Source organism: Myotis myotis, unplaced genomic scaffold (assembly GCF_014108235.1).
Source record: "Myotis myotis isolate mMyoMyo1 unplaced genomic scaffold, mMyoMyo1.p scaffold_m19_p_6, whole genome shotgun sequence".
Lineage (NCBI taxonomy): Eukaryota > Metazoa > Chordata > Mammalia > Chiroptera > Vespertilionidae > Myotis > Myotis myotis.
In genome coordinates this window covers 90,130,990-90,156,574 of record NW_023416368.1, presented here as the reverse complement: position 1 = coordinate 90,156,574, position 25,585 = coordinate 90,130,990, and the positions used below count along the sequence as shown (strand labels likewise).

General features: G+C 57.3%; 1 protein-coding gene across 5 annotated transcripts; it reads right to left on the bottom strand.

The window, feature by feature from the left end:
- Window positions 1-1,837: 1,837 nt before the first annotated feature.
- SORBS3 (sorbin and SH3 domain containing 3) lies at window positions 1,838-25,042 on the bottom strand. Of its 5 annotated transcripts, XM_036313516.1 has the most exons (21): window positions 24,682-25,038; window positions 22,213-22,363; window positions 21,827-21,944; window positions 20,393-20,586; window positions 19,454-19,517; window positions 17,265-17,303; window positions 16,725-16,818; window positions 15,029-15,119; window positions 14,723-14,809; window positions 14,573-14,626; window positions 13,817-13,903; window positions 13,195-13,241; window positions 12,613-12,752; window positions 12,381-12,433; window positions 12,245-12,291; window positions 11,960-12,074; window positions 8,609-8,734; window positions 6,609-6,920; window positions 5,320-5,423; window positions 4,268-4,374; window positions 2,424-2,622 (listed from the first exon to the last, which is right to left on the bottom strand). In XM_036313516.1, exons 2-21 carry the CDS (start codon window positions 22,306-22,308, stop codon window positions 2,561-2,563), a joined length of 2,037 nt encoding a protein of 678 aa, XP_036169409.1. In that variant the 5' UTR covers window positions 22,309-22,363; window positions 24,682-25,038; the 3' UTR covers window positions 2,424-2,560. The 5 variants fall into 5 exon arrangements, with proteins under 5 accessions (XP_036169408.1, XP_036169407.1, XP_036169411.1 ...); XM_036313515.1 differs by lacking the exon at window positions 4,268-4,374 and having other exon boundaries at window positions 1,838-2,622; window positions 24,682-25,042; XM_036313514.1 differs by lacking the exon at window positions 4,268-4,374 and having other exon boundaries at window positions 1,838-2,622; window positions 21,827-21,899; window positions 24,682-24,814.
- Between the last annotated feature and the right edge of the window lie 543 nt (window positions 25,043-25,585).

The window sequence follows — 25,585 nt, the reverse complement described above, 5'->3', positions numbered from 1 at the left end:
AGACCGTACCCTTTTATGTAATGATGTTTACTTTGAATTTATATTAGTTCACACAAACACTCCATCCATGCTTTTGTTCCGGCCCTCCGGTCCAGTTTAAGAACCCATTGTGGCCCTCGAGTCAAAAAGTTTGCCCACCCCTGGTCTAGACACATGGACAGGTTCACCTGCAGGATCTCTGCTCTGAGGGTTCTGCATTCACAAAACTCTCAAGACAAAGACAAAGTCGCAGGGCATGACCCCTGGAACAGAAGGGCCTACTGCTCTGCTCTAAGCAACTCTATGCCTCTGGGCACCTCACCTCTCTAATGGCAGCAGCATCCCCAGGGGCCCAAGGTCCTTTTTGGCTCTGGCCCCTCAGGTCCCCCTCCCCCCTTAGGCCTCTGACCCTCTCTTACCCTCCCCCATGGGGCCAGATCAAGGCACCGGAGTGGTCATCATCCATCAGGGATCTCCTGGCAGGCAGCCCAGGGGCCTAGGGTTGGTTTGCTGCCAAGGTTTCAGGTCCCCATCAAAGAGAGGGAGTGGATTTGGTTTCTGCCCCAGGTAAAGGCAGGCTCAACCCGATACCTTACTTGAGGGCATCAGGAAATGCAAAGGAGCTGGGACAGGGATCAGGAACAAGCTAGTGGGATCCTGGAGAATGCTCATGTTATGGGACAGGGTGCACCTGTCCACTGAGAACAAACCATGGTGAGGACTGGGCCGGCCAGAGTGGCTGCAGGAGGACACGCAGGTCTTGTTCTCCCAGCTGCTGTTTAACCACCACCGGGCCCAGCCCCACCCAGGCTCAAGGAACCCGTCAGGGCCAGGCCACAGGCCTGTCATTCACAGGCCTCACCCACCTGCCTTGACTCAACGGGCCCCACCACCGCTTCCCACCCACTAGGGTGGGGGCACTTTAAGCAACAGGCCTGGATGGCAGGATTGCAGAAAGAACGTAAGAGGCCCAGCCCGGGACCGCCCTGCACAAGTCCTTGACCTCCTATGTGACCTTCCTTCTTCAACAAGGAATGCCCGGTTGACTCGGTGCAGACAGATGGCAACAGTCATGAACCTGACTTCAGCATTTTATGATGATGTGACCCAGACAACTGAATTTCTCTCCTCCTGGGGAGTCAAACCTGCCTGCTGGGACGGTCACAGCGGATAGCGGTACGTAGCACCTTACGCTCTGCTCAGCTCCCAGCACAGCCAGGAACGGTGCTTTCCTTCCCTGGCAGGGCAGCTGAGCCCAGACCTTGCCACCCCTGTCACCCCACGGGAACCACCACGCCCTAGGACTCTGAAACCTTGGGCGAGTAGTCGCTTTGGCTAGCTGTGGCCCACCCCTCCCAGCTTCCCACCATCGACTGCTCAAAACCCCAAGCCGAGCCCGAAGAGGAAAGTAAACAGACACGCAGGGCTTTGGTGTGGAGTGGCGCGCACAGAAGGAAAACATTAGGAGCAGAGAGCAGTTAGACGTGTCATCCAGTCCAGCAACCCCACGCTGGCTCCAGAATCAAAACAGCCTGCACACAGGCCACATTCAGCTCCAATCTCTGGTTCCTCCCCACAAGCAGGCCTCACCCTGGTCCCCGTCATGTTGGTGTTCTCCCTCCCTCTGCCCTGCTTGTCAGACAGCTGCCTAGTCCTGGGGGCTGCTCAGTGCTGCCTGAGGCCTGAGGCCCTAGATCTTAGAGATAATCGTGCTGCTTTTCCAGCCTCCCCTACTCCCCCCCCCACACACACACACATACACTCACATCCCATCTGATTCAGCACAGCCCCTGAAGAATAAATTCCCACAATCCAGCCCTCTCTCACCATCACCACCCAAAAGGAGTGCAAGGCAAGGTCCCCGTATCCACATTTATTTTACATTCTCTTCCAGAGGGGACCTGAGGGCTGGGGGGAGCTGGGGAGGCAGGAGGGCACGACCTCTGAGGCCCGACCTTCTGGGCACTACAGTAGCAGGTCACCAGGCCCAGGGCTTGGCAGCTTTTGGGAAAAGGGGGCCTTCAGGTAAGACCTCTTGCCAGGCCCCAAGTGCTAAAGAGGGGCTGCGCCCACCCCCACCCCACTCCCAGGCCCAGCTGGAAGCAGGAAGGCAAAGGGGCAGCAGACCAGCTGGAGTGACATGGGAGGAATCCCCTGCGGGCGGCCTTTGGTCTCTATGAGGTTAGGAAGCTGCTCCTTGTTAGAGGAACCCCATGGGGGTGAAGCTGGGAGCCAGTCCCTGTTAGAGGAAACGCCACAGCAGGGTGGGGGCGGGGGACTCAGGGGTCTGGTCTCAATAAGGCCGGGAAACAGTCTCCACTTCAAAGCAGACCTCTGTATTTGGGGAACTGGGTAGGGGAGGAAATAAAAGGACTGTGAGAGGAATGCTTGTGAGCTGTGGGTGGGAGTCAGTCCGGGGGGCTTCGAAGGGGCTCCAAGGGAAAGGCTGTTGGGTTGTCTGCAGATGCCAGCAGCCAGGTCCTGGGGAGGGAGATGTGGGAAGGGGGTCCTCTCTCCCTCTGAGAAGAGCTACTGCTCTCCACTCCATCCTGGCCGGGCTCTAAGTTGCCATGGAGACCTCTCACACCGGAGCTACATAATTTCCAGGGAATGTCCCAAATTTCTGGGTCCTCCGGGAGACACCTGAAAGAGGAAAAGACAATGATCATTCCCACACTTGTTTTTAAAATAGCAAAGATGAGGGCCCTGCCCCCTGCTGGCAGTGGCCAGAACTGCAGGTGGAGTCCATGTCCCAGGGAGGGAGGAATTGTCTTCCCCATTCCTGCCTGCTAGTGGCAAAAGCTTAGGTAAGCAAAGCTACACTTGCTAAGTTCCATAATAACCCACCAGTCTGAGCACTCAGCAACTGTGGATAACTGCACACAGCACAGAGTAACTCCACCCTTCCTCGGGAAAGCAAGGAAGCAGGAGGGCGAATCACGGAACCTAAATCCGTGGGCATCTCATTGGTCTAGTCTAGTATGATACCCTCGTTTTAGAGAGGGGGAAAATGAGGCCTAAGAGGCCAAGTGAATTTCCCCAAAACACTCAGCTGTTTAAGGGTAGAAGTGGGCCTAAAATCCAGGCCTCTTGTCTGCCACCCCCCCCAAAAAAACACCTGTGTCCTGGGGTGGTGAAGGGGGAATGCTAGGAATACGAAATTAAAGTCCTGGGCCTTCCCTTCCTGGCCCGCTGGCATCCTGATTTCCTTCTGAGTAGCCCATGCCCACCTTGTACGCAGGCCTTGCTGATACTGTTCCCCTACCTGGAGGGCCTCTCTTTCTTGCTCTGCCACCCTTCAAGGCCCAGCTCCCACACTTCCTCCAGGAAGCCTTCCCTGACTGGCACTGCCCACCACGATAAGTCACATGTGGCCACTGAACATTTAACTGGTGTTAGTGTGACTGAGAAATTGAACTTTCTAAACTTTTCCTCTAAAAGCACATGAGGCTTACACCACAAAGGTGGTGCTTTTCTTCTTGTCTATATAAATGTGCAAAACGTCGATAGTTACAAAGACACTGAAAAGCAGATGTGTACAGAGTAAAATGAGAATGTGCCCCAAACACACCCCTCTGAGATAAGGACATTAACAGGTTAGGACTTCAGAATCACTGGTATGGCTGAAGCCTGGTCACCAGTGAGGTGCTGGGGTTCCGGTGAGAAAGGATGGGCTGCCAGGTCAAGCGACTGCCCCTGAGGCCCCTGCCCAGGCAACCCCCCAACACTGCAGGCCTCGCAGCCGGCTGCACGGCACCCTGGCTGCTCACTGGTCTCAGGACGGCCCAGCCTCTGAAGCAGAGGCCTGGACAGGCCTGCCCCGCTGGGGAAGCAGGCCACGTGAAACCTGCTGGTTGGTCACCCTGAACCAGGCCAAGGCCAGCTGGAGGCTTCCTGCTTTAGTCCTTTGCCAGAGCTGCCCCTGGACCAGCTCTGAGGGCCGGGATCTCTCTCTCCTTTTGGTGGAAAGCGGCTGGGGAGCGAGCTGCTAACCGGGGTGGGAGTGGGGGATACACAGGTGTGAGACTTGGTCCAAGTCTGAACTGACTTAATCAGTGACCTGGGCCTCAACCCTCTTTGAGGGATGAAGGCAACAACAGAAGTGCTGGCTCTGGGGAATCAGCCAGGCCAGAAGGTGTATGTGCTGGGTCAGGCCATGACTCTGTGCTGAACCAATATCCCCCGCCCCCCAGAGACCCTGAGGTACCTGCTTCCAGCCTGCCCCCAGCCCATCCCTCCAGGACCCTGAGGTACACGTCCTTCTAGCCTACCCCCCAGCCACACATACCCACAAACCAGCCATCGTCACACTGCTGCATGACATCCACCCGGTCTCCCTCCCGCAGCTCCAGCTCGTCCTCGTTCTGGGGCCTGTACTGGTATACTGCCCGGTACCTGCAGGAGACAGTGTCATGGCAACCACCAGAGCCCTCACCCCTTCCGGAGACAGACCCAGAGTCTAAACCCAAGTGTTGCCACGTCCTATGATGTCCTATGACTTTTCCAGGGTTTCTCCATGCTCCAGACAGCCTTGGCCCAGCTCCGGGAATGGCAGCTCTGCCTGGCTCTAGCGCATTCTTCCCCAGGTCTGCTCCCTGCCCTCCAAGCCCTAACCACCCAAACCCTGCCTCCTCGGCGCTCCCAGTGCCTTCAAGTCTATTCTCCCAGTTCCCACACCTCCACGCACTGATCTCAGGGCTGGGAACTGAGGAGACTGTGGCTGGGGCTGAGGGAGGGACCACAGGGCTGACAGGGACAGGCCAGGAGCACTGCGGACAAGTAGCCCCACCTCGCCACCAAGTCACCCGGAAGCACAGCAAGAGCCAGTGCTACCTTATCAGGAGTCTCCCAATTCCAGCCTGCCCCTAGCAGCTAGGGCCTAGCCCAGGGGTGGGCAAACTTTTTGACTCGAGGGCCACAATGGGTTCTTAAACTGGACCGGAGGGCCGGAACAAAAGCATGGATGGAGTGTTTGTGTGAACTAATATAAATTCAAAGTAAACATCATTACATAAAAGGGTACGGTCTTTTTTTTTTAGTTTTATTCATTTCAAACGGGCCGGATCCGGCCCGCGGGCCGTAGTTTGCCCACGGCTGGCCTAGCCCATCTCTCCAGGGCCCTGACACACCTGCTTCAGCTGGTTAGAGAGTTGTCCCAATATGCCAGGGTTGTGGCTTTGATCCCAGATCAGGGCACATACAAGAATGAATGAATGAATGCAGAAATAAGTGGAACAACAAACTGATGTATCAGGGTCCTGGAGGCTAAGGGGGTTGGTGTGCTTAGCACTGCCTGATGCAGCCCCCACCCCTGACCAAGCTCCCACAGTCGGTACTCACGGGGTCCAGTTAATCTGAGTGGTGTTGTGGGAGGAGGTCCCCAGGTCCACAGCACGGCTGGAACCTCCAGGATGGGACAGAGAAGACCCAGGGGTGCTGAGACTCTGGGGGTCCGCAGGAGGAAAGGTGGGCAAAGGCAGCATGAGGGGGAAGAAGTGAAATGGCCCCCCTTCCCCAGGCAGCACTGCCCCCTCTGCTCATCTGATCCTGTCCCCACGGCACAGGGGGTCTGTGACATTTCACGTCCCAGGTGGGGCAGGTGGCTGGTTTCTGAACCCTGTGGACAGGGGGGGAGGAGCCCGCCCAGCTGTGCCTGCTCATACTCGTTTGCTGAGTGAAGAGATGACTGCGGGAGCAAACGGGCTTGTTTGTGAGCCCTCAGGATGGGGACCAGTGACTCTCCTTAAGAATAAACTTGTAGTTCAAACCCACCCAGCTACCCTCTGTAGTGGGAATTATCATCCTCATCCGCAGGTGAGGAACATTCTACCAGTGAGAAGACCCACATCCAGAGACAGTAAGTGATATGCCCAAGTGCAGGGCGCAGCTATAGGGTAAGCCTCGGACTGACCTGTTGGCAAAGCCACAAACAAGTCCCAGCTTAGAGGGCACAGCCCTCTTAGCATAATTAGGCTTGACCTTATGACACTCCCTAGATCTTCTCTGGGGAGCTAATGGGCTGAGGGAGGTGCAGCAAGTGCTGCCAAAACAAGTGAAACTCACAAGAACACTGTAACTATGGTGACCACTACCTTGTTTACCTCTGGCTATAAAATAAAGGCTCACATGCTGTCTGGATCTCTCTGTGGCCTCAGCCAGGCACAGGAAGATACACCTACACCCAGCTTATTCTCTTTGTCTGTCTTTTCTTCATCCTTCACCACCCTCCCTCAGGCTTGCGAACCCTTGTGGAACTGGTTTGGCACACTCAAGGTCACAGCAGGGCCCAGCAGCCCACCCCCAGGCGCCCTGCCCTGTGCCCAAGGCTGAGAGGGACAAGTCACAAAAGTGGAGTCTGAAGGGTCAGGAGGCTTGGGATGGCTTTGGGGCCCCACCAACGGCTGGCTGCCTATCCTATTCTCCCTGCAGCTCGAGGGCCAGAACCAACTGGAGGGCTCATAGTTCCACAAGGCCAGGGTGGGGCTGCCATGGCAGGTTCTGCCCAGTCAGTCACCCACCAGTCTGTCGTGGGGCGGTCTGGGAAGGGTTCTGAAGTGACCCGTCACAGGAATGGGGGATACGGGGTAGGGAGCGGGGATCAGCTCTCCACCTGAAACAGGTCATCTTACCTGGGTTTGGGATTTGGGCTCCTGGGCCGGAAAGGAGAAGCCGGTGCGGCGGGGGGAGGTCCGGCCCCCCCAGTCGGTGGGATCAGCTGGGCTGCGTGGTGTTACTGGGGAGCTGGGGTGACGGGCAGCCAGCCGGGCGGAGCTCATGCTGGGAGACGCGGGGAGCTGGGGGCCCTCATCGCAGAGGCGGAGCCGGGGCTCTCGGCACACCTGCACGTAGCTGACAGGGAAGATGCCCTGGCGCCCGGTGCCCGAGATGCGCCCCTCATACCAGTTCTCGTTCACCTTTCGGATCAGGCAGATGCGCTCCCCCTGGGGGAGAAAGGAGTCAGGATCTGGAGGGCTTCCTGGGCACCTCGCACCCAAGGCTGCCTACACGGACACCCAGGGGGATGGGGCTCCGAGGGGCTAGGAAGTGGAGAGTCAGGAGCCAAAACCAGGCTGCCTGGCCACGGAGCAGAAGTCACCGGGGAGCCTGGTGGCTAATAACACGGGTCCAAACCGGGCTCTTGCCAGTTTCAAGCTGCATGGCCCTGGGCAGCTGACTTTGCCTCTCTGAGCCTTGGTTTCCTCACTCGTGAAGCGAGGATAGCAACACCGTGGCTGTGAGGAGCAAAGGGCATGGTTGGCAGCTTGGCAAGAAGCACTGGCCAGGCACTAACCCCCACTGGTCCTGTCCCTGCCTCCACACAGAGTGATCCTGGCACCACTGCCAACAAACAAACTCCCTGATGACAGCTACTGCCTCCTCAGGCCCTCACGACTGAAGTCAAGTGGGCTGCCCAGGGGAAGAGGTCTCCAGCCCTCTCCGGCCCCCACCTCTCCACCCAGCCACCTCCTCCCCGTTCTGTCCCTGGGGTCAGCTCTTCTGGGGGACATTCACTAGGGGCATTCATGGCTTCTGCCCCAAAAATCAGCCAAAGGGAGACCAAACCCTGCTTTCTAGGACAACATTTTTAAAGCTTTCTTGAACACGATCTATAATAAAAATTGTATTGTAGTAACAATCCAACACACACACACACACACACACAGGCATAAATGCCTAAAAAACATTTCTATTTTAATTTTAGAGAGAGGAAGGGAGAGAGAAACATCGATGTGAGATTGATCCGTTGCCTCCTACACATGCCCCGATTGGACTGCGGATCGAACCAATAACTTAGGTATGTGCCCTGACCGGGAATCGAACTGCCACCTGTTGGTGTATGGTGCGATGTTTCAACCAACTGAGCCACACTGGCCAGGGCATAAATGCCTACAAATGTGATAGGATACCCTTACTACATGCAAGGCATTCTTTTTTTTCAGTTGATTTTTTTTTAGAGAGAGAGAAAGAGAAACATCGACTTGTTGTTCCACTTGTTTATGCATTCATTGGTTGATTCTTGTATGTGCCCTGATCTGGGATCAAACCCACAACCCTGGCATATTGGGACAACTCTCAAACCAAATGAGCTTCCTAGCCAGGCTACATGCAAGGCCGCCTAGTATTTCCATTTTACTCTTTTAAAAATGCCCTGGCTGGGTTTCTCAGTGGTTAGAGTGTCGGCCTGCAGACTGAAGGGTCGTGGGTTCGATTCAGGTCAACGCAAGTACCTTGGTTGCAGGCTCGATCCTTGGCCCCAGTCCGGGTGTGTGCAGGAGGCAACCAATCAATGAGTCTCTCTCACATCAATGTTTCTCTCTCCCCCTCCCTTCCACTCGCTCTATAAAATCAATGGGAAAAAAATATCCTCAGGTGAGGATTACAAAATGAAAACAGTAAAAATGCTGATTGTGATCCTCAAAACCTCCCAACCTGGAATGAAAAAAAGCACTACTCTAGACGTTTTGGACTTTTAAAATATGGGCTACATGAAGGGAAATTAATCCAGAGACTGAGAAAAAAATTGAAAATACTAGATGAAGGTGGATACACCTCTTTTTAACAATGTACGAATTTCCTCCGTCTTCACCAGCCCCCGCGGACCCCCACTTCCTGCCTGGCCCTGCCGCACCTTTCGGAAGGACAGCTCCACCTCCAGATCCCCCTTGAAATTGTACTGGGCCACGGCTTCTCCATACTCCAGCACCTGGTAGGTCGGGGGCTTGTGCGGCTTGGGGATTTCATCTGCAGGCAGCACCTGCAGTAAGAAAGAAAGCGAGAAAGGCTCAGCCTAGACATTAATCGGTCACAGACCTGGGGCTCCTGGGAGGGTGAGGGAACTAAGAGAAGGTGGTATGGTAAGATCTGTCCCCAGGCCAGAGAGGGACAGACACCAGGCACAAGCCCAGGGTGGTGAGCACAGCCACGGGGCTGCTGAGGCCCAGAAGCCCTCTGGAGGGAGATTCTGCACTGGAGGTGTGTGGCGTGGGCGCTATCGGAGTGGGCAGTGGCCAGTTCAGTGAGCTGAACTTGGAGGGCAGAAGAAACAAGTTTCAACTGCTGGGAGCCAATTCCAGCATGTCAGCAGGGCTGAATCTCTGGAGATGGCTAAGGGAGGGCATGTCCCCAAACCTGAAAAGGATGAATAAATGATTGCTTGCTGCCAGACAGCTGAGGGCATTTCAGTCTACATGTTACTGCCTCCTGCTGGCCAAACACCTGAATAGCAGAAGGCAGTTTCTCCAAAACCTGATAATCTGACAATGGACTGTGTATACGAAACCTGGCCCTTTGATGTACATCTACCTCGCCTTAGGACAATTTGGGTTAATGAAAAGCAAGGAGTCCTGAGACAAGGAGAACTTAGTTCCTTTAGCCAAGTCTTCTCTGACTCCCCATAATGCCTTTCAAAATTATGTTTCGTCTCTGGACTCTTATTTAATTTACGCACAGCGCCTTCTCCAGGTGCCTGAACCCTCCTTGATGCCGGATCATGACCACCGGCGTTATTAAGGAGCGGGCACACCGGCTGGCGTGTTCTGAAAGCGAGTCACTAACATGTGACCATTGCCGAGGATCCAATGTCCCTCTTCCTCCTCCCCTTCTACCCCACCAGTTGCCCAGAATCTCCGTGCTCTTTGCTTCACCCTACTCATAAAAATCAAGAAGCTAATCAACTATTTCTTTTTATTAATACATGTATTTTACATGTTTTTATTGATTTTATATTTTAAGTTTTTATTATTGATTGATTTTTAGAGAGAAAGAAACATCAACTTGCTGTTCTACTTATTTATGTGTTCACTGGTGGTTTCTTGTATGTGCCCTGACGGGAGATAAAACCTGAAACCTTGGAGTATCAGGACGATGTTCTAATCAACCGAGCCACCCACCAGGACTGTTCTCATTGAGTTTAGAGAGAGAGAAGGAAGAGGGAGGGAGGGAGGGCAGAAGGGAGGGAGAGGGAGAGAGAGAGAGAGAGAGAGAGAGGAACATTGATCAGTTGTCTCCCGCACACACCGGACCAGGGTTGAACCTAAAACCTGGGTATGTTCCCTGACCAGGAATCCTACCAGTGGCCTTGCAGTACATGGGACGATGCTCAAATAACTGAGCGCCACTGGGCAGGATGCTAATAAACGATTTCATACTAAGATCTACATGACTGATGACATGGAATACTGTATATACTTTGCGAAATTGCAGGATCAGAGAGTCCTGAGGGTGGGAGAGGCCTACTGATGTCTGCCAAATCAAAAGCCTGAATTAAAACCACCACCCAACCCATAGTTCAGAGAAAGTCACGAAGGAAATGGGAAAACAGTTTGAGTTGAATGAAAAAAAAAAAAAAATGAAAAATCTGTGGGATGCAATTAAAACAGTGCAAAGAGGAAAATTTATAGCGTTAAATGCACATAGTAGGGGGACTGTTTCAAATCCATCATCTAAACTACCGCCCTAAAAACCAGGGGAAAAGCGCAAACTGGACCTAATGCAAGCAGAAGCCAATACTAAAGCGGCAGAAATCAACGATATGGAAAACAAAAATAGAGAAAAATCAATAAAATCTAAAGTTGGTTCTTTGAAAAGATCACTAAGATGAACAAATCTCTAGCCAGAATTAGAGGACACACAAACTATTAATATCAGGAAAGAAAGAAAGGACATCACTACATCTTACTGACATTAAAGTGATAATAAGGATACATTTATGACCAACTTTAAATTAATAAATTAGATAGCTTAAAAGACACAAATACCAAAGATAACTGACAGTCCTTTATCTATCAAGTCCAGAACCTATATCTTCATTCAGATTCTGGATCTTTTACTTAACAACTTGTCTCTGAACCTTCGCAGGCCCATCTGTAAAATGGGGCTGATCTATCACTTTCCCAGGTTAACGAGAGGAACCAGGGAGGTAATTCAGGTGACTCTGGAACAACAAAGGTTCAAACTGTGTGGGTCCATTTATATGCAGATTTTTTCAATTAAATATATTAGAAAATTTTTGGAGATTTCCAACAATTTTTAAAAACTCACAGGTAGCCTAGAAATATGCCCCCCCAAAATTATAAAAAGGTTATGTCATAAATGCATAAAATGTATTTTCTCTTCCTTATGATTTAGCTTACACTATTGTAGGAATACAGTATATAATACATATAACATACAAAATAGGTATTAATCAGTAAGGCTTATGTTATCAGTAAGACTTCTTGTCAACAGCAGGCTATTAGTAGTTAAGTTTGGGGGGAGTCAAAAGTTACACGGGGGCCGAAACCGGTTTGGCTCAGTGGATAGAGCATCGGCCTGCGGACTGAGGGGTCCCAGGTTCGATTCCGGTCAAGGGCACGTACCTGGGTTGCGGGCATATCCCCAGTGGGAGATGTGCAGGAGGCAGCTGATCGATGTTTCTCTCTCATCGATATTTCTAACTCTCTATCTCTCTCCCTTCCTCTCTGTAAAAAATCAATAAAATATATTTAAAAAAAAAAAAAAGTTACACGTGGATCTTTGTGTGGGGGTCAGCGTCCCTAACCCCTGCACTATTCAAGGGTCAACTGTACACATGAAAATGAATGAATGCATACGCGGTTTGTAAACATCACGCACTTTGTACTCTTGCCAGGTGTAATTAGGATTCATCCCAAAGACAGCTTGAGAGAGATGGGTTCTGCATGGTGAAAGTCTGGGACACTGACAGGGCTGGCAGGCCTGGCTCTCCCGGGCTGACTGGGTTCCAGCTTTAGCCCTCATTTAACAAACATTTCCTGAGTACAGGCAACGTGCTGGGCCAGGCTGTGGGGGCCAAGGCTACGAATGAGGCTGAGACACGGCCCCTGCCCTGGAGCTCACAGTTCACATCTCAGGGAAGCTGTGAGCTGTGGCTGCCAGCTCAGGAGAGAAGCCATGGACGAGTAAGGGCTCTGCACACCCAACGCCCCCCCCCCCCGCCCCCCCCCTGCTGGCTCCAGCTCACCTCCACGTAGTTAGCAGGGAAGATGCCCAGCCTGCCATGGTGCTCCCCCTCCAGCCAGTTCTTGTCCACCTCCTTGTGGATGTAGACAATGTCACCCTTCTTCAGGGTCAGCTCCCTGCGGGCCAGAGCAAGCACATGGGCAAGCTGAGGCCCTCCCTATGACTCTGTCCAGCACACCCAGAGTCCCCTCCACCTCCTGGGGATGCCCGCCTCAGCCCCGCCTCCCCTCTCCCCCAGGGCAGAGCCAGCCCCAAGGGGCAGGGGAGGGGAGAGAAGGGCACTTACTTGGGGGACTGTGCCTGGAAGTCAAACTTGAGCCTGGCAGCCTTCCTCTATGCAGGGGGAGAAGACACAGGGGGTGACCCCAGGACCCAGTCCAGGCCCTCCTTGCGCCCTGACCCTAATGCTCCCACCCCCTTACCTTCTTTTCTTCCTTCCTGGCAGGGCTGACCCCTCGTTCAGAGGCACTAGGGTCTGCGGAGAACATGAGCTCAGCGTGGGAAGGCCAGGCTTGGGGGGTGGGGCTGGGATGGGGTCCCCCCACGGGCACCAGTGGAAGCAGGGGCTAGAGGATCTTCCTGCCCCACCCCAGAGGCACCAGGTCTGGTGACTGGTGGGCCTTGGGCGGGTAAAAGGGCAGATCTGGTCCTTACCTCGGGCTGAGGCAGGGTAGACAAAATCCCTACGACCTAGGAAGGGGCTTCCTCCATCCGCCATTCTGTGGGGGCTCAGGGGCCAGGAGGAGCCCCGGTAAAGTGCATTCGGGTTGCTGAGGCTACAGGCAGAGGCCGGGCTGCGGGGACACAGTGAGTGAGTGAGTGAGTGAGCCACCTGTCTGGCCTCACGCCCTACCAGGCTCACCCCGCCCGCCCAAGGCCTCCCCCCCCCCCCCCCGCCCCCCATTCCAGCCGCCTCGCCACAGGACGTCCGACTTCCCAAGCAGTGGGCCAGGCGAGGGTGCGGCCGGCGGGGAGGCGGGTGCGCGGGGAAGTGCGGGCGCGGCCACCCCTCCTGGGCTGAGGGCAGTGACCATCCAGGGCCAGGACGGCCGCCAGGGCGACCGGTGCCCGGTCCCAGCCAGCCACCTGCCGCCCTCCCGGCCCCCTGCGGCGCGCAGCGCCCCGTCCCCGCCGGCCGCTGGCCGCCCTCCACGTCTCCCCAGCTCCACACCCCTCCCCGCGCCACGTCCCCTCCCGGCCCCGTTGCCGCCGCCCTCCGCGCCCCCGGCCACTCACCGCGCGGAGCACCGTGGCTCCGGGGGCTGTCGGGGCACCTGGGAACCCTGCCGGGGAGAGGGCGTCAGGCCGGGACCGTCCGCTGCAGCGCAGCCAGGCCACCGCCTCCGGAAAAGTTGGCGGCCGGGAAGGAGCGGGGTGGGCGGGGCGGGGAACTGGGAGGAGACCGGGAGCCGGGGAGGAAGCGCGGGGAGCGGGGTGCGGAAGAGGGAGGGAGGCCGGGGAAAGCGGGCGGTAACGAGGGGATCCCTGCGAGCCGCGGTCTGGTCCGGGGAGGTCCCGGGATTGGGGGGGTAGGTCCGGGGGAGGGCTGTGGGGGGGAGAGGTCAGGGGGAGGACTGGGGCGGGGAGGTCTGGGGGGGAGAGGTCCGGGGGAGGACTGGGGCGGGAGGTGGGGGGTGAAGGTCTGGGGCTGAGCGCGGAGCCGACCTGGAAGGGCTCGGAGGAGGCACTCGGAAAAGTCCCGCCCAGCCTTGGAGAGGGAGGGCGCAGACAGGGTGCAGTCTGCCCGAGGTCGCGCTGAGTGCAGCCGGAGGGACACCTCTGGTAGCCCCGCTCCCCCAAGCCCAGCTGCTGCGGACTCGGGCGCAGAGTCTCCGGGACGGGACTGGGAGGTCGGTACCTTGGGAGATGTCTGCCGGGTCTCAATGGCCCGCAGGTCCTTGTCCAGCTCCGCGCTCAGCTTGGCCAGCTCTCTCTCCAGCAGGACCTTCGGCGGGTGATAGGAAAGGCTCGGCAGTGGGAACTCGGGGGAGAGGGAGCGGGGGAGAAGCAGTGCGCGGTTGGGGGGCGCAGATCTCAGGGCGCCGGGCCAGGACGGGCGCAGCCATCCGGAACTCCCAAGATAGTCCCTGAGGACTTCCTGATTGTGCCCCAGTGCCAATGACTGTGGTTACTTATCTAATCAGGAGCCTGCAGGGATCCCCATTTTCTCTCCCATCAAGTCTTCGTGGCCTTCCACGGCCTGGCTTCACTGTACCCACCTGCTTCCCCGCCACTGCCCATCCTGCCGGCCAGACTTTGCTTCGGCGCCTCCCCATCCTGAGCGCCCTCTAGCCCAACCTCCCCAACTCTTTAGAGCTCAGCGACACCTCTAAGAATACTTCCTGAAAATTCCAGGCCACACTGACCACTCTTTTCTCTGCTCCCGCTTTGGTCAACACACATTTATTCCATGCATGTTTGAGTGCCTGCTGAAAGCCAGGCACTGTGGTGGGTGCTGGGGATACAAAGATGAACTGTGCGGGGCTGGAGAGGGTGGGAGCTGTGGGATCTGTGTCCTTTGCCCATGGTCACCGGGGCCAGCATCACCCAGAGATTCTCCTTTGTCCCCCAACATTGCTGTCTCCCCTTCCCCCACCTTCCCTGCTGCACTCACCTCAATGGGTTGGGAGGGCTTCTCAGTAGGGTCATCCACCAGAGGTTTCTTGGGCTGAAGATGGGAGGGTGAGTCAGAGGGGGCCAACTCGCTTGCCAAAATGCACTGGCTGAGGGTCATCCACTCCCAGAGGACCAGGCCCACACTCACCTTCTGCCCAGTCTCTAGTTCTTGCATAAACTGGTTCCAAGATTCTTCTGCCCAGACATTATCTGCTTTCTCTCTGCGTCGGGGCACCTGCATGGAGGTGAGTAGGCATTGGCTTGAATAGAGGGACACTAGGACCCTGGGCAGGCTTTCAGGCCACTGGCCCACCCCTATGACCACCAGTCCCCTACTTGGATTCGCCACGCTGCACCGGCCCCAACGGAAGGGGCATTACCTGTGCTCTTTTCACGGAGGGACCTGGCCAAGAAGGCGCTGGGGACCCTGTGGGGAGGGAGCTGGGAGGGCTACCTGATTTGGGGTCCTGGGCAGGGAGGAGAATGCTCCAGGGTTACAGTTGAAGGTGCTTCTAGGAAACTCTTCAGAGGGGTCCCAGCTTCTTCTAGAGAAAGGGGAGGGCGTTTCTTAGGGAAACTGAGACACAAGTCAGAACACAGCCCTGATGGAGGGAGTGCACCCCGTCCTCTCCTGCCCCAGGCTTGGGAGCAGTGTTAACTTGTGGAAGGTTATGAGCTCTGAGTTCAAATCTCAGCTCCACCACTTGGCTGTGCTACCTTCTGGCACGTGACTGAACTGTCAGAGCCTCAGATTCAATGCCTGTAACGTCAGAACGATTCCCACCCACGCAAGGGTGTGGTAAAGCTTAGGCCTGACTCAGGCATCTGCTCCATGAGGGGCCAGTCCCTTTCCTGCTGGCCTTGGTGCATAGCCTGCAATTGCGTCCAGCCTGCCCCGTGACTGTGGCTAAGTATGTTGGTGCTTATTCGGTGAAGCTGGTCTTTTTGGCTGCACCTGTGCCCAAGGGTGTGGGACTATATACTAGTCCGAGGAAAAGCCGGGGCAGGAACAGAGCCTGCAGCCTGACCCTGGAGCCCTGGGCATGTGATTTCAGAGCCCTGGGCCTCCCTGCTCTGAGGGTGCTGAATTCATGACTTCATCTGCGAGGCCACTCCAGCCACATTCCAGGCGCTGCCATCGCACTTGTCCTAGTCCCCTCCAGGGCTCCCTTCTTGGCTGGCTTAAAGGTCCCGCCTCTGTTGAATTTGGATGTCTTCACTAAGTGGAATGACTGTACCAAGCTTATCAAATGATGGAATGTCTGACCGCAGGGTCAGGATTTGTTGACTGTAATCATGACTCTGCTCTCTATTCTCAAAATAATATTGGTGATAATGAGAATGGAATATCTCGTTCCTTATTTAAGGAAACTCTTGTCATGATTAAGTCTATATTAATAATGTTGGTGGAGACTTGCTATGACCCTTAATCCTCATGACCACTCAGTGACCCCACTTAACAGATGGGGTCACTGAGGCTTAGGTTGGTTAAGTTGCTCAAGGCACACCAGCTTGAATCCAGAACCCTGAGCCCAATTCTTGAGCTCGTAGCCTCTGTCTTATTGATGATGCCGAGAGCCACAGGCCCGTTATGGCTACGCTAACGAGGTGAATCCTGCCCAGAAAAGAATAAGAAGCTCACCGATTTCACTGAGGGCAAAGCTCCTCATTCCCAAGGTGGGGTTGAACCCCTCCAGGTCCAGGCAGCCGGGCCTGGGCCTGTGTGGTTTGCACAGAGAAAAGCAGCTGCACCCTACCCCTCCCTGGAGGGGCTCCCCTCTCCGCAGCACCCGCACCGGGGGAGGAAACTTGGACCCTCCACCCCTTGTTTTCTCTCAGGCATCAGAGTGATGGCTACAGATCTACGCCTGGCTCTCCACCCCATAGAACCTGTGGATCTTTGGGGTGATGAATCCTGTTACCAACCACAAAAGCATCACAGGGGTCCTGACCAGGAATTGGGCCCTGGCGGGGAAGGGAGTGTCTGGAGTAGTGGGGATCCTGAGAAGGGGCTGAACTGTCAGGGGAGCCAGATCCCCTGCTTGCCTACTTTGAAGCTGTGCCAGCTGTTGCCACCAGGGGCTGCCAGTCCCCACAGGGAAGCCAGGGCCCCTCTGCAGCCCTCAGAACCCTTCCCCATGGCGGCTTACCCGCTCAGAGAGGAGGCCTGGCTTGGCCGGGATGCAGGTCTTTGCTGGGGCCCTGGACACCTTGAGTCTGCAGAGGTGGCACAGGAGGAAGCCACTGCAGGTGGGAGAAGACAGGTAGGGTCGGGGAGGTGAGAACAGGGGTTGAGGTCACCTGGTTGACCACTGGAGGTTCTGACACCCATGCCCACCCTCAGACCTGGGTAGCTCCTGGGAAGAGGTGGTGTTCCGGACCCCTTAATGTGGTCTTTGCACGAAGAGCTTTGCTCTCTTTAAGAAATCTTCAAAACAGCTCTGGGGTGGGTAGTGTCCCCATTTTAGGGATCAGGAAAGACAGGCCCAGAGAAATCACCACCAGGGCTGGGCATTCACTGGACAGGGAAGCTAAGGTTCTCGAATGCCACCTGCCAGGGGTTGGGAGCTTACCGGAAATGGGCATACAAGCTTCTCAGGTTGAACTAAGCCAACTGGGAAGCCACAGAGCCAGGTGTGGCTGCAGGGAGGGTCAAATTCAAGGCCAAGCTGAGCGGGCCACCCCCTCACCTTTGGGTGCTTCCTCGAAGGTCCAGTCCAGATTCAGGTCTGCGGAAGCAGAAAGGACCGGGTCAGGGATGGGACAGCAAGTGAGACCGGACTGCCCTTCGAGGCTGCCTCAGCTGCTCCTAACCTCCCTCCTGCCTAGAGCGGGGCCAAGGGACTGAGTCAGGGCCTGAGAATGTCCCGAGGGAGGGAAGGAATTAGGAGGGCAGTCTGGGGAGGGCTTGAAATGCCTCTGGCAGACTTAGGGCCTGAGTCAGCCAACCAGGGCAGTGGACTTGCCCAAATTCCTGTTCCTCCCTCCCTAGTTCCCATACATATCCTCTCCCTGACCTTCACAGACCTGCCCTCACCACTTCAGGTGGGGAAAGGCCACTTCCTCTTCTCCCTCTTGCCCCTTCTGCACCCTCTCCTAAATTCGTGTTCTTCCCCCCTTTGCCCAGACCCACTCCTCACGATGCTCATGACTTTCTGGGGCCTCCTAGGAAAAGCCACTGATCAGCCAACCCACTCGGTCTCCTAGGCAGACAGACGTGCCCCAACAGCTCCTCAAACGCCAACCAAAATACCCCCTTCTGATCCCAGGCCTTCTTCTGGCTCTGGAGCTTTCTGTTGTCCTTTGCAGCAGCGGCTGCCCCTCACTCACTGCCCCCAATTCCCTTCTTGTGGAGCAGGCTCAGCCCCACCACTCTTGCCCCGACTGCTCTTCTCAAGGACCCAGTGACTGTCACAGGACCAATCAAAGGGCCGACGGCATGGGCCCATCAGCAGCACTGTCACAGGGTCCCTTCCTCCAGCTGCAATGCTTCTTCCACTTGGCTTCAGGGAGACCACTCTGGTTCTGCCCCTGCCGCCGGCTGCCCCTTCAGTCTGTGTTGCTGAGTCCTGCTCACCTCGGGAACCACTCAGTCCCAAGACTCAGTCCTTGGGCTGCTGTCCCTCCCTCTCCTCAGGTCATCTTATTTTAATCTTCTGGCGTAAAAAATAACATCTGTTCCAGGGATTTACAACCTTGGCTGCACATTAGAATACTTGGGCGGATTTGCATCGAAATCTCTCTGAATGAGTCCCAGGTATTCCCGCCTGTAGCCCAGGCGTAGCCCCGAACTACAGACTTGTGTCGTAACCGTCTCCTCAGCATCTCCACTCGGATGCACCACATCTGAACCGGCGCCTCTTACACCTGCGCCTCCTGCAGTCCCCCCTGCATTTGTAAGTGGCAGCTCCATCCTTCGACCTGGTCAGGTTAGTCAGCCGTGACTCCTCTCCTTCAAATCCATCAGCAGATTCCCAGTACTCTGTCTCCGAATCCCCCAGGCCTGCTGCTGCGGCCTGATCTGAGGCACTGTGGCTCCTACCTGGTCCCCTGCTGCCACCTGCCCTCTCTCTCCCACCTGGCAGCCTGCGTGAGCCTTTCCAGATACCACTTGTCAGAGCATGTCACTCTTCTGCTCAGAACCGCTCAGCTCTTGCAGAATAAAAGCCAAACTCCTTATAATGGCCCCAAAGGCCCTCTGGGACCCAATCCCATCTCCCGCCATAGTCCCCTCACTCCATCCTGGCCTCTCCTTGATATTCCAGAACATACCAGACATGCTTCTGCCCCTGGGTCTCTGGGGTCCCCTGGATGCAGCACCCCTCCCCCACCCAGCAGGGCAAACTCCTTCACTCCCTGGGCTCTCTGCTCCGATGCCACTTAGCAGGGAGGGGCCTTCCCTGTACTGGGTAAGCCCAAGCCCTTTGCTCCCTAGTGCTGACCACCAGCTGCTGTATTGAGTACTTATTATCTGTTTATTCTGTCTCTCTCTTTCTTAAGCTTCACTGGGGCAGGGACATTCTTGTTTGTCCTGTTTTATCTTCAGCGCCTGGAATAGTGCCTGGCACACAGTAAGTGCTCAATACATGGTCACAGGAGTAACTGAATGAATGAGTGACCTCATGGATGCCCAATATCCTCAACGGATACTGGGGACAGTGCCTGGTCATTGTTCCCGCCCTCTGCCCCCAAGAACAGGGAGGAGATTGGAGGATACTTCCTGTGCCTGTTTTAGGAACCACTCAGCACAGAGCCTGGGTGGGTGCAGAAGAGCTCCCTGAGCAGGCAAGTTCCCTTCTCTGCCCCTCCCTTCCGAAGCCCCCCTGAGCTGAGCCCACTGGGGTAGCGGTAGGGAGGGGGTCCTGGAAGGGTGTCTCACCTGGCATTTTCCGGTGAATCTGGTGGAACATTCTCCGGTACCAGTCCTTAGGGCTGTCCACACTCTGGGATCAGAAAAGGCAACGTCAGGCCACCCTCCTAATACCAAGCCACAGAAGTTTTTCCTTACTGGGCCCTTTTCCTGTGAGCCCCAGTGGTGGTGGGAGAGGGGGGGCGAGTGATGTCTTTACTGGCAATGACCTCGTGTAGGGTGTTATATAGGAATAAGATATGGAAAGGATCTCCATTAGTGGTGATCCTGACACTGAGAGATTTGGGTGGTTCACATTTTTTCACTTTGCTTTTCTATATTTCTGATGTTTCTACAAAGAACACGTGCTTCTATGTCATGAAAAATTAATGCAGTAATATAGGTAGAAATGTTATTTCATATCCCCTGCCTCACCTGAAACTCAAGACAGCCCTGGAAGGCAGAAAGGTATGTTACTGACCTCAGGTTCAGATGGGGAGATGGTGAACTGAGCTAAAGGCAGGTAGCTGGCTGAGACAGGCATGTGGGGGGTGGGGGGCGGGGGGCGGGGGAGGGAAGGCTGGTGAGGAGAGGAGGGCAGAGCCGCTGGGAGCCTGGAGCCCGGCTCCACCCACACTCACCACTCGGGACTCTGTGCTCACTCATTCAGCCAGCCATCCACTCAGCAACCATGGCATGAGCGTTGTGCCAGGCCCTGGGACTAGAATCTAAGAGGGGCCCCTGCCAGCAGTGGCCCTCCAGTCCTGAGAGCCAGGGGGCCATTCTCTTATCCCACAAACCATTGTGCAACTCAGACACATGACTGCCTGTGATTTTGCGGGGCTCACGACCCCTGAAACCCATCCTGATTGAACCCCTGCTTTAGTCTGAGATGTTTGGGTACAGCCTTGGTTGCCCCAACTTTAATTCACAGAAGTGCTCAGCGTGGGTCCCCAGCTCTAGACTCACAGATCGGGGGGCAATGGGCATGCCGCTCTCATCCACGGGCCCGATTCCCTCGTACTTGACCCAGCGCTTATCCTGGCGTTTGCTGTCCTTGGTCCACGTGGCTGACCAGTTCTGGGGATGCTGGGAGGCGGGGGTCTTCTGGGTCCCCGCGGGCCGGCTCCCAGGGCCTGGCCAGGTCTGATACCAAGCCGGGTCTGCAGGGTGTGATGAGAGCATTAGCAACGGGCAGGGGCCCGCCTGGCCTTGTCCGTCCCTCAGTTCTTCAGAATACTGATGCCCTTGGGTTTAAACATTTCAACATCGCCTTGCCTGTTGGGGCTGGTGAGGCAGATGCTATCATCTCAGCAGGACCATGGGCCTCTGTCTGTTTATGTTTTAGTTAAAGTGAATAAAAATGGATTTTGTCCTCAGACATCTGTGCCCACCCCGCTCTGCTCTCCTGGGGCCGACCTAAGAGCTTCCAGAACGAGGGCCGAGAATCACTACTTGCAGAGAATGCCGGGCCGTCCCAGCTGGGAGGCAGCAGGGTGGGGCAGAAAAGGTGCTGGGCTTGGAGGGGACAGATCTGTCTTCAGACTCCAGATCTGCCCCCTACTGGCTGTGTGATCTTGGGCACAACAATCAGCCTCCCAGTGCCTCCGTTTTCACTTCATGGGTCCTCATGGAAGGATTCAGTGGATCTAGAGGGTGTGACCGTGCCCAGCACAGTGCCTGGCACACAGTAGAGAGGCTCTCAATAAGGGACAGAAACTATTCACCAGATGTGGCTGCTATGTCCTCAACTTCCCCGACCCTTCAGCCCCCAGGGCAGCAGCCTAAGGGGCTCAGCCTCTGAGACTCAGCTCCTCCCTGGGAAGATGTCCATTCTTTGCCAGGGATTGAATAGATGAGGCTTGTGAAGCATCCTTTCAGGGCTCAGCACGGTCAAGTGCTCAGCAATTATTTGTTAAAGGAATCAAACTCCTTGACAGAGTGCCTGCCCCACGGGAATGCGCAACAAAGGATGCCAGCTCCTCAGAAGGGCCCCGGGTGGGCCCGCACCGAGGGTGTCCCAGGATCCCTCGGACCCTGTGGCCCAGGCTGCGGTGACTCACAGGAGCCCAGGAGCTGACAGGCTCTCGGAGCTGCCTGCCCACCTGTGTTCAGCCCCTGCACCCTTCTACAGCCCACATGTGCTCCCATTCCTCGCCCCTCCATCCCCAGTGTGAGCCACTCCCTGTCCTGCTAGAGGTCCCCCCCGCCCCAGGGCAGTGTCCCCTGCACACTTCCTTCCCCTGGCACTGCGGGGAGGAAGGGGAAAGATGTGTCAGCCTCTCTCCCACAGCTTTCACTCTCAAGGGCCGGCATGCTCACCCAGGGAGGGGCAGTGAGATGAGCTCCGAGGGCCCTGCCCCCCACTGGGCTCCTGGACCAGGTTTTCCTGAGCAGACCCACCTGGGTGCCGGGAAGCCTCGCTCCTGGTTGGGAAGTACCCATTGCACACAGTCCTGGGCGCAGGATCATGGAACTGGAAATTAAGGGTGTTGGAGCCACCATTCCGGATCACAGGCACCTGTGGGGAGGGGCCAGGAGCGGCAGCTCAGGCCCAGAAGGTTCCATGGAAGGGTGGCAGGGATGGCTGCCAGGGCCCAGCCATACCCCATGGTGAGGGCTCCAGGGCCAGCTTGATCCTTTTGCGGGAAATCAGGGAGGCTCCCTAGAGCTATCTTCTGAGCCCTTCCCAGCTCCCAGTCCTTTAATCCTCCTGCTCCTCACCTGTCCTGCCAGGTCCCCACCAACTATGGGCCCACAGTAACCCTCTCCCTTGCTGTCTCACTCACCCGAGTCCCCCTGGAGAATGACCCTACACGGAGGTGGCCAGGGATGAAGTCGTCCAGGCTGAGCCCCGCTGGGCGGCTGCAGGGTGGGGCCTGCATACTTGGGTCAAGGTCAGAGGGCTGTGGGTGTGCCAGCAGCTCCTCTGCACGTCCTCTGTGGGGAAGGAGGGAGGAAGGGGAAGCCCTGCTGGACCAGCTGCCGTGCCCTCTGGGCTTGACCTCCGGGTGGGTAAGAGGGGACGGCTGTGGGAGGGCGTCAGGGCCAGCTGGGTGGGAGCTCCAGGACCCAGGAAACAGGCCACTCCGGGCACCCGCCTGCAGGCTGCCAGTGCCAGCTCCCAGAGGCACAATGGGCTGCTTGTTAGGCTGGGCAGGAGCTCTGGGTGGGAGTGGGGGAGGGGAGGCTGGCCAGGAGCGGGCCTGCGGGACAAAGCTTCTGGCCGGCCTGCGGGCCAGCCCCTCTGGGGCTCTCACTACACAAGCGCGCATTCCCCCAGAGGGAGGCAGAGGAACGGGGGCAGCTGGCGGAGGCCTAGGCATGCAGGACTTTCAGTTCCCCCTGCCTCCCCTAGGCCCTGTGTGCGCATCTGCTCACCAGCAGGCACAGGGCTTCCTCAGGCTGGGAGAGGCCTTGCGCCACAGCAAGGCCAGCCACCTACTGCCCAGCAGGGCCACGGGGGAGCGCGTGGGGGTATTTCCAGGCAGCAGGAACCACTCCCCAGCTCAGAGGAGTATCTGCTCCCTTGTTTGGCCTCTTTGGCTTGAACTGCCGCCTCAGAGGGCTCAAGGTGCCAGTGAGGGTGGGGGCAGAGAACCAGCACACACACACACACACACACACACACACACACACACCACTGTCTCCTACACCTCAGGCTGTTTTTCAACAGAGGGTCTTCCTGGGAGCAACATGCTTGACTGGCCAGCCGGGTTCTTTGAGCCCTTCTCCCCTCCCCTGCCACAAATGTTAGCTCAGAGGAAGGGGCTTCAGGCATCCAGGAGATGGAGGTGGTAGGGCTGACCAACAGGGCTTTCCAACTGGAGAGCGGTGGTGCAGAGCTGGTTGGACTGGGCCAGAAGCTGAACCAACCATCAGCACCTTCTAGGGCTGGACCGACTCTGGTGTTTTTGTTCTTTTAGGCCTGTGTGTGCCTGAGGGGCCTGGGGCTCCCGGGAGGGCTGTGAGGGCCTTGCAGGGTGCTGTGTGCATGTGGTGGGAGGTAAGTGCAGTGCTGTGCATGTGACTTGGGGGGGTACCACCCTGTGTGGGGTTGTGAGTACGGAGGGTGTCAGCTGTAGGTGGGAGTGTGCAGTTCTGAGGTGCGGGTCGTATGAGCAGCACAAGAATTACGGAGAACAGAGGGGATGCTGGTACAGAGGGGCTGTGCTTGCTCCTGTACCCAGTCCCTGCTCGGGCCATTGGGGGCTGGAGGGTACAACAAGGCTGGGGCAACTCCCTGTCTCTGGTCTGAATGGGGACTTCTTCTGACCCTTGAAAGACCTACTGGGGACATGGCTTTCCTGTGCCCACCCCTGCCTGTGGGGAGAAGTGGAGAGCGGAGGCCAGAGGAGGGGCAGCTCACCAGCTGCATCCAATTAGGTCTCCTACCAAAAACAAAACATGCAGACACACCCCAGTCCCTGCAGCTCTCCCTCCCCTCATGGGGGAAATCGAGGCAGAGAGAGTGGAAGATCAGATCTAGGGCAGACTGGTTCCTAGCAGCAACCCCTCCCAGACCAGCTGACTGCTTGTGGCCAAGTTGCGAGATCAGCATCAGCAGTCCCTACTGTCAGCTGACCCTGCCTCCTTCCCAGCCTCCATCTGACCCACCCTGCTGTGCTCCCTGAGGAGGGAGGTCCCCCACAGCATTTTCTGGGCTTGCTGATCCTTGGGGGTGGGGGAGGTGGGGGGGTGGGGGGGAGTCTGCCTCTCCCTGTGGCGCAGCTCCAGGGACATGCAGGGGAGGGTGTGGAAGGGCGGCTGAGTTTGTGCTTGGCAGCCTGGTCAAGGGACATTAAGGGGGGCTTCTCATAGGGAGAGGGAGGCATGGGGGAAACTGGTTTTACATCCAGCAGAGGGCAGAGGGTGCCAGGAAACCTCGAGCTCCCCCTCTCCCCCCCCACCCCCGTCACGCCCCCCCCCCCCCCGAATTCAGACAGCCCTTCCCCTCTGCAGGGGGGGCTCTTCCAAAGGGCTAGGGGAGCAGAAGGGGCTCTGCTGTTCCCACCGGAGACCTTGCCCTGGCCTGGGGCTCTGCCCTAGGCGCTTCGCGGGTGTTCTCTAGCTACGAGTCCACGTGGACAGGACAGGTTTTCTCAAATCTCCCTTTTTGTGGATTGAGGGGAATACTTCTCATCTCTTTCCGTCCCAGAGTTTGGGGCAAGGCCCCAGGGGAAGGGCTCTGAGCCGTCTCTTAGGGCTGGGCGCAGGTGCCACCGACTACCCCTGGCCCCCTCCCCTCCCACACCTACCTTCCCCAGCGAGCAGGTGGCAGGTGGCGGGGCTGAGGACGCCGGGGAGGACCGGGGCATCGCAGCTGGACTCCAGCCTGGTGCGGCCGCGGCGGGCCCTCGGGGAGGGAGGGCGGGAGCGGTCCGGGCTGTGCTGTCCACCCTCGTGACCGCGTCAGGACGGGCTCGCGAGGCTGGGCGCCCGAGGAGGAAGAGGGATGGACGGGGCCGCGCGCGTGCCGGGAGGAAGGACGGAGAGGCGCGGGCGGGCGGCGTTCTGCCCTCCTCCAATTTGGACTGTGAGCCGGACGGGAACGGGGTGGGTGGCGGCAGGGGGACCTGCGGGTCCGGGTCCGGGGCGGGGGGCCGGGCGTGCAAGTGGCCTCCGTCGGGTCGCGCCGCGGAGACGCTCTGGCCCTGGCGGAGGGGGCCGGGCTGGCCGCGTGGAGGCGCCGGGAGGGGCCGCCAGCGTCCCCGGGGAGCCCGCTCTGGCTTCCCAGCTGCCTCCCGGCCCCCACCGCAAGTTGGCGTCGGGGCGGGCGCAGGGGGGTGGGGGCGAGCGCCACTCAGAGTTTCCAGCGACATTTCCAGCGGGCGGGACGCGGCCGCTGCACGCGGAGCCGGGACGGAGGAAGGACGCGAGTGATTAAAGAGGCGGGTGCGGCCAGCGCTGATACGGCGCCGGCACCCGGAGACGGGACCGCGCTGCCGCCGGGCGGGGGCCGAGATCGGGCGCCCGCAGGCCCCGGGGCCTCGCGGACCAAGGGAGAGGTTGGGGTGGTGATGGCACGGGTCTGAGCGTGTGCACACACATACACATACACACATACACACATACGCGCGTGCGCTGCCCAACGGGCGATGCGCACACGTGCCAGCCCCGCGGAGGGTAGCCCGGGAGGAAATCCGCCCGCGGGCGCGCCCC